This window comes from Corylus avellana, chromosome ca1, assembly GCF_901000735.1.
Source record: "Corylus avellana chromosome ca1, CavTom2PMs-1.0".
In the NCBI taxonomy this organism is placed as follows: Eukaryota; Viridiplantae; Streptophyta; class Magnoliopsida; order Fagales; family Betulaceae; genus Corylus; species Corylus avellana.
In genome coordinates, this window is record NC_081541.1 from 46,855,436 (window position 1) to 46,864,179 (window position 8,744).

The 8,744-nt window shown below is 35.9% G+C and overlaps 1 protein-coding gene across 1 annotated transcript; it reads right to left on the reverse strand.

Moving 5' to 3' along the window:
- Window positions 1-2,024: 2,024 nt before the first annotated feature.
- Window positions 2,025-6,183, reverse strand: LOC132167864 (O-fucosyltransferase 20-like). The gene is made up of 6 exons (XM_059578902.1): window positions 5,217-6,183; window positions 4,763-4,928; window positions 4,361-4,450; window positions 3,390-3,673; window positions 2,980-3,238; window positions 2,025-2,354 (listed from the first exon to the last, which is right to left on the reverse strand). The coding sequence occupies exons 1-6, from the start codon at window positions 5,897-5,899 to the stop codon at window positions 2,118-2,120; spliced, it is 1,719 nt and encodes a 572-aa protein (XP_059434885.1). The 5' UTR covers window positions 5,900-6,183; the 3' UTR covers window positions 2,025-2,117.
- Between the last annotated feature and the right edge of the window lie 2,561 nt (window positions 6,184-8,744).

Here is an 8,744-nt window from a genome sequence, read left to right on the forward strand (position 1 = left end):
TTGTTTTCTATAGGTTTATTGTCTCCGTGTCAATATCAGTAGCGGATATAAAAGGAGGCTAGTAGGGCACCTGCCCTTCCAAAAAATTTTGATTATTATTATTTTTTTTAATGGCTAATTTTTTTAGTTTTCTTGACCCTAGCTCCTAAACCTTATTCTCCCACGGTCCCACCCCTACTGCTCTTCTTCTTCTTGACTCCGTTTGTAAGGGTTGCTAAAGGGTTGCGAATAAATGGGGGGTAAGACCGTAAGAGGCAGCCATCTAAAAGTTCAAAGCCCAAAGAAAAAGGCTGAAATGAGAAAGAAGAAAGAAGATGAAGGCTGCAATAGTAACAAAGGCAGCAATCTTGAGAAAGGAGAAATCTTGAGAAGAGAAAGCATAAATTGAAGGGACAACACATTATCCAAAATGGTTAGTTTTAGAAGGAAATCATGCAAGTGTGTTTTATGGGTAGCAGGGACAACCAGTTAAGGCAACTAGAGCAATTAGTTGGCCTAGTTGTTGGGCTGAAAGTTGTTGGGGGCTAACGTCAAGTAAAGTTGGTTTGCAATCTTTGGGGCTTTATTACTGAAAGCACTTTTTTTCATTAAAAAAATTCCAAAACTACACTTTAAGATAAGAAAAGCTTGAAAATAATGTATTTTCTAAAAAATTCTTTCAAGCTTTTTCTATTGATAAAAACTCTATTTCTAAATGCAATTATTAGTATGCTCCTAATGGTGTACCCTAAAGAGCATTGTAATTTTAGCCACTTTATATTTTATAGCTCTTACATATTAACTTATTTTATATTTTTGTCATACACATACTGTATTATAATTTCTATTTTGAATTGTGATTACCATATTTTATATTATAATCAAATAACATATAAAGAAAAAAAAAATTATTATCATTTTATTTTGTTAGTTGAGTTCCACCCCTATTAAAACAAATTTCTAGATTCGTCATTACGTGTCATGATGTTGTTTGATCTTGTGGAGAAGACTTTTGTTGTCGGTGTTCTTCCTTCAATTGCTCATATCTAGTTTTCTGTAACAACTACTTAATAGTGGTTGTTGCCTTTATCTTTTGGACTCTTCACTGAGTTCTTTTGCCATTTGTTACCATTTTGTGCGGCTCTTGAAAAGGACTGGTTTGTTTATGGTCTATCTAAAATCATTAATGAAACTATTGCATATTGTTTTGTTATGTTCTTGTATTACATTTTTCGTTTGGGCTTTGTTATTAAGTGTCCACCCTTTTGTGGTTGTTCGATTCATTGTAGAAGAGCCTTTTCTTATTTGAATAGAAAAAAAGGAAAAAAAAAAAAAAAACTCACTTTTGGATAAATTTTTATTTAAGAAACTATTAGTTGAAGAAGGTTGTCATGTCATTACGAGATAAAATACAAAAAATTAGTTGAAAAAAGAAAATTAGTTATGACTATTGCATTAATATTATAAAATAACTATAAAATAAAAAGATAATATATAACAGGAAAAAATAGCCACGCCTACTCTGCTGAAATATCCTTTGTGGGGTAGCTCCAACCCCCTTTATATTTATTTGTTTTAATAAATATAATGGGAACAACAATTACTGGAACTATAAATATGCTTCTTCTGGTTTTGTTTTTAAGGAGCATATAAAAGACAATTGGAGCTATATTTATTTGCCATGGAACCACAAAAAAAAAAAAAAAAAAAAGGGTGTAGAGAGGAGCTTGCAAAGCAATATTTAATAAATATATTAATTGAAATTTTTATTCAATTATTTATACACATACATATTTATGGCTCTATAATACATACATAGATGTAATACAAAAGAATGAAATGTAGAGTATATCCTAAATACTGTTCCTATAAAGAATCAAAAAATGATACATGGATGGATGTATCTTGCCTCTCAAATCATAATGCAAGAATCACTGCGAGTGTCCTTGCAAAAACTGTGCCAGCTTAAGTTGTTCTGCAAAAATCGCACTCCAAAGAACATTCATTGCCCTAGAACTCAACATTTTTTTTTTCTTTCCTTTCTGTTTGTTTTGTTTTTAGAGGGCTCAAGTTCAAGGGATTTGCCAAAAAGTTTCAATTTTTCATGGAGAGGAGTGTTGGAAGCTTTCTGCATGAACTCACAAGTTGGAATGAGTACGTGAATCTCTGCACATACACTCAGGTACAGGATACTTTGTAACATCCCTTCCAGCTTTGCTACTTCTGAGCTCTGGCTGCCCTAAGGAGTCCCTGTGTAACTCCTTTATGATGTTCTTGAACTCTGATTCTGATAGAGATGAGTTTAAGAAGTAATGGAGCATCTGTCTTTTGTTTGGGGTTATATACTTCTTATGTCCCGCATAGGCCCGGTGTCCCTGTAAAAACAACAATTTTTAGTCACGTGAAATATTTAACTGAAATAGATGGTAAACTGTAGAGTATAGATTCAAACTCACGACCTCTATTTTAAAGCTTAAGTAAATAAAAAAAATGGACTTATTCTAACATTTGCCAGCTTATCTGAAGGCACAGGCAGCATATGGTTAAGGTAAAGGCAATCACAAGCCCTTATCTTTTTGGACAAATAACTTAAGCCATTGTTATCTTATACATCTTCTCTTTCTCATAAATTACCCTAAACAAAAAAATAAATAAATAAATAAAAAGAAAAAGAAAAAGAAAATGAAAAGTGTTCTTCTATGTTTTAATTTCAGAATCTACTACCTTTAATTCCCTACCTCATGGTCTTTCCTAAGAACATTAAAAAGTCTATGAGCATAGTTAATGATTCCTTTTCAGTAGTTATATGTCTCAAGCATTTCTTTATGTTCTCATATTTATTACAGGCTTCCCAGTTCAGATGTGTTATAAGATTGAATCCCTTGGGCTACATCATTTGATAAGGCTAGAATCAGTTCAGCAAGTATTAGCAAATCATGTGTTTTACAGAATTTGAACTCATGACAGAGTAAATACTAAGAAAAATGGAGATGGTGATACCTGAAGAGCATGGCCCATATTTCCCCCATGAGATGGCATGAAAACATCACTATTCTCTGAGACTATATAATCAATGGCAGCCATTACAGAAGCTCTGTTTCTAAGTGGTTCTAGTTCGCCAGGCAAGGCAAGATCTTCCTTATTGTAAAAATGAGTAAACTCTTGGGTTAACGGTAGCAACGCTTCTTTCCCACCCAATGGCTGCCCTCCAGCCCAGTAGATCCTTGCATCTTTTGGAGCTCCCAGAGCTTTAAGCAGCCTAAATATAAAATGACAAAATAAAAAGAATTTTTAGTCTATAAAAGAATCATCAAATATAGAATAAGATAACTAGTTCAGCATATTGCAGGACTTAGGTTTAAAAGCACTGTAGCACACATTAACCTATCGGATTAGATTTATATTCTTACCTGGTTACGTCCAAGGCATTCAAGGGGCAGAGACCGGCAAGCTTCCGATCATGGTAAGTCATGTTTGATCTTGCAGTTAGGAGCTCGGGCCGTTGTTTTCTTTCATTGTTCACTATCTCATCATATTCATGGCTCAGACCAGGAAGGCAACCAGTCCTGATCCATACATCCTTCTCCATCCGCAGATGAAGAGCAAGGTACGGTCCCTTGTTCCGCATCCTCTCTGCAAGCTTGTTACCAAGTTCCAAAATTGGTGGGGCAAACCTCAATGCATGAAAAGCAACCTGAATTTTAAAAAAAGAAGAGATTAGAATCAGCCATCCATATAACTTTGGCTGAATTGGAAAGGCAAGGGTAGAATCTGAAATTCAGACAAGCAATATTCAGAAAAAGTACAAATTTGAAGTCTGAGAATATAGTGAAAGGTTATTTAAAGGGGAAAGATCACTCCTCAGTAGAATAGGAACAAATAAAATGAGCTGTCTGTCTGAATTAAGCTGAGAAGTTTCCAAAAGGAAATTCTTGATCAAAATCTCACATGAGTTCAGAAGATCAATTAATTTCTGAATGTGTGAATCATTTCAACGGTTGATATATTATAAAATATAAAATAAGGAAGAAATAACAGAAGCAAAAGAGAGAAAAAGAGAAAAAATTTTAAGGTGGTTCAGCCTTGGAGGCCTACGTCCACCACTGTGAAGTGCTGGCTACATCTTTATTGTATTCAACTGCATGGAATTGTTTAACAATGTATGGTATTTATAGAAAAGCTAAGGTGTGATAAATAAGGAAGTAGGCTAAATAAGGTAGGGAATTTATGATAGGCTTACAAGGAAACTAAATCAAGGCTTAAGATGGAAAATAGGCCCAACACAGAAAATATTATAACATCAACCATGAGGAGGGGAAAAAAAATGCAAGTTCTAGGGTCTGAAAGGAGTTATCTCAACAAGAATGAAACTCTGCAATACCTTGCATCGAAGCCTCTGCAGATCAGAGGGAAGATCCTTAGAGAGCCTTGAATCCAAGCCACGTAAAAGCAAAACCCCATCTCTGTTAAGCTGCAGAAACCAACAGAAATTGCATCAAATGATTGTTTTCAAAATTGGCATCAACTAGAAGACTGTTCTCCACAATACAGAACAGACCACAAACTCTATATGAACAAGAAAAACATGAATGAAGAAATTGAAAGCAAGTTTGTTTTGAATATCAGCAGAAAACGAAAATTGATCACAAAACTAAATGTACTTCTTTTTGTCTTCTCTTCTTCACCTTTCTTTTCGTTTTCCAAACCAACACTTCTATGTTATAAGCAAATAAGAAAAGCTACTACAATTACTCTAAAGCAGACATATAGAAATCACTCATACCCTTTTGAGGTAACGTGCTCGGATCCATTGGGGGGAGACGTGAAGTGGTGGACTCCCCTCCACCGGCCTTGTCATTAGATGTGTTGATGGTAAGGACGAAACTATCCGCACATCATTGGCAAGAACTCTCTTGAAGTGCTCCAAATCAAATATATCAGCGAATTCACTGCACCCATCAAAACAAGCACACAAAAGACAAAATAATTCAATCCTTCCTGCACTGTAGAATCATAACACAATATATACTATTCACAAAAAAGGAAAGAAATTTAATCATAACATCAACCATGATGGAAAATTGAAGCTTTCTTAAATTATATTGAAATGTCATAAACTACTAAATTAGGCGAACTTGACATAAAACTTCAAAGAAAATGGGAAAATGAAGTCTGCTCACTTGAATCAAAATGGTAAAAAGGCAATATTTTTGAAACCAAAATGCAAGGTAGAATACCTTTCATCACCCCAAATGACGTTGACTTGCAAAATGGGAACAACCAAAGCAGCCCCAAGAATCCTAGCAATAACCACAGCATCAACTATCTGATTCCTCTGCTGATTCATTCCACCAGAAACAACAACAATCAGGTACTTTCTCCTGTCCTTCACAATCCCCTCACTGGCTCTCTTGTAATCCCGGCTGAACACCAAGCAAGGCTTGTAGCCCAACCCATCTGGCTGCTTCCAAAACTCACCCTCCTCAACTTTCTCACCATCGTTCTCACTGTTTGCTCCATTACCCACCTCTGGTTTTGAAAACAAGACCCCATCTTTCTCATCATTTTTACTATGTTCTCCACTCTTCGATGCTAAAGCAAGCTGTGATTTTGAATACCTATCTGAGATTAAGCCCTGTGTTTGAGGACTTGTAGTACATGGGTATGGAGAAAATGGGATCAAAGTGTCGAGATTGTAGCCCAACTTTAACATACCAAGTAGGCTAAAGAGAAGGAGAATGAGAAACCAAAGTCTTGGGCTTTTGAAGCTGAGGAACCTGTTGTTGCTCCTTGAAGTTTTCTTAGGCGAGAGAAGGAGAGACTGCAGAGAAGATGATGACAAAGAGTTGATTATCTGAGATGGGACTGAGATGTACGAGACCGAGACCCTCTTGCTGTTGCTGCACTTTGACTTCGCCATTACAGAATGACAGCCACAGATGCTCTTCTTCTTCGTCCTCCTCTTCCTCCTGAGAAAGGCTCTGTTTTACTCTGTTTTTAGACACGGAGAGAGACAGAAAGAGAGAAAATGTGTTTCAGAGAGAGAAAGGGAGGAGGATTGGCGGCGGGAACGCCGAGTCTGACGAATCCATACGCGTTTTGTTGAAAGTATGTCCGCGTCTCTGGACAGCGTCTTGGGCTTGATTTAAAGTTGCTGGTTATTTCTGTCCAAGTGGAATTTGTCGTTAATTTAATCCAAGTGCTCCATGGTTTCATATGAACGGGAATTATATTCTATGTTTCTCTTTGAGACAATGACAGTTTAGCCCTTCCCATTTTCATATAAATTCTCCACCTACATATTCAAAGTTGAAAATTATGGGTGATAACTACCCTCTTTGAGTTATTTTTTGTTGACTTCAAAAGTCTTGCTTAAATCCTCTAAAGTAAAAATCAAAGATTTAACAGTATATATATCTATTTCCGCATAATTAAAATTTTTTAAATGGAGTTGTATTATATATATACACAGTTAGATACAACAAAAAAGAAATTTGGACCTTCAAATAATGCCTATCTATTTCAAGGCGTATATAGCTTAGAAGTGGCAAGGATTGATGGGGTTGAGTTTAATTTTCAATTGTTGGCATCCAACAATAATAGAGGCTCCAATTATTTCATTGTAGACCAATATGTTGATAGCAGTTGATAGCAATGTGGTAATGTTGTTTTTTTGGGCAGGGGGTCCTTTGATTATTCCTTTCCAACTTCATATTGAGAATGACAATCATTGGAGGTATTATTGAGGGTACCATTTATAAAGAAGAATTATTTTACACCCACTAAAAAAATGTATTTCAAGCTTAAAATGCAAGCAACATTTTTTTTCTTATTTCAGAAAGGAAGAAAGTAAGGATAGACAAATTAATTATATATTGAATCATAAAGAGAACCGTACAAAAATGACCTATATATAAAGGTATGCTGCTAACTTAACAATACTATGTGGGACATGGGGCAACAATACAATGCAGAACAAACAACAATACAATGTGGGACAACATATAATCCAACAGTAACTTTTAGAGTGTTTCACTAGTTTAGATGTTTTTCTTCTTAAAGAAGATTTCATCTTTAATGAGTGTTTTCTATAGCTTCTTAAGCTTGAAATACATTTAGTTTATCGTTCAAAAATGCTAAAAATTTGTCCTAAACAATGGCATATTAGTCACATTTATTGAGGTGTGTATCCATTGGGGACCCAGATTGTGCTCAAATACCAATAAAAGGTTAAAATGATCAGACAAAATTTGAATTTGAAAAGGCAGAGGAAAAAGAAGAGGTATTCTTCTTATATGTCTTAGACCTCGAGAATGAGGCATGTCGTGTTGTGGGGTGGCCAGCTGCTGCAATAAACAATTAGCAGGAAGGCAGCATGTGACCTTTGCCGCCATTCCACTGCCCTAATCCAACAGCCTGGTGTGGTGTGTCCCAAACCCCCCCAATCATTCTGAAAGAATCCCACACCCTTGACTGCCTGCTGGCACCCACTGAATAACACGCTGGCACCTCTGCCACGTGTCAGATAGTGACTTCTCAACACCATGCCACATTGGCCTCTTGTTCTTTTTGCTTTCTAGCTCTGTGGGAACGTACCACCAGGCACGGGGTATACATAGAATTTGCAGCAGATGGGTAGTATTGTCTTGGCAGCTACTTGTATTGTGTTTTGATAAGATAAAAAATATGTGAGATTCTTTTTAAGGGAAAATGTGGTTAATTTGGCCTTGTATCAAACTTGATCCTTGATTCCTTGTGCTTTTAATTAAGGTTTTTAATCTCTCTAAATTGGTCTATGACATTCAAAGGCTTGATTGAAGTGGGCGTCACTCCGCGTCATAACCAATCAGACTACGGCAAGTGCCATAATGACATATTAAATCAAAGAGTCATATTCTAGGGACCAAAGGGAGTGGGAGACGAATTAAGGGAGGTTTAATGCTTGATGTTTGAAGGCTGAAGTGGCCATACGGTTTGCTAAGTATTTTTTTTTCTTTAAAAAAAGAGAATATATATATATATATATATATAAAATCAGTCATTGTGATTTATCCAATTTACAATTAACTTCATATGGTATCAAAACAAACTAAGAGATGCTTGAAGTATGCCAAAAAAACAATTTACTCACCGATTAATCATATTATGTTCCGCCTATCAATTTGCACTTGTCCATAGTGGTTCGGTGGCGGTAGGTAGGGCAAACTGCACACCCGAAGTAAAGTATGACCATATATATATCCGTGAGTCTATGTGAGAAAGCATGGACAATTTTGTGGATGGATGATTGGAGGAACCCAGCATGGTCCAAAACATTAAAGAGACATTGGAGACATGGAATTAATTTTGATACAAGTTTTCTTCTTCTTTGGTTTTGTTTTAGGGCAAGCAACTTTGGGGGAGTAAATAATTAAATAGGCATGGGATGCACCTGAGTCATTGGCGGCCAGGAAGCGTTTTGAGTACTGCATTCCTTTTCCTTGCGTGTGGTTCATGTCCCTTAGTCCTTCAAGGCTCCAGCTGGTGAAAATCAATGTTGACTGCTTTTGTGCCTGAGATTGAGACTTTTTTTAGTAATTTTATTGCTAAATTTATTGGTAATTTGAGAAAGCTTTTATGAAAATTATTTGTCTAAACAAGTCTTGAACACAGCACAACTTACTTCTTCCCGCTCGAACACGTAAACCACATAAAAATTTTCTCCTGTTCCCCAGAATTTGATAAATGTTGATAGTTCCTTTTTTTAATATATATATATGACAATG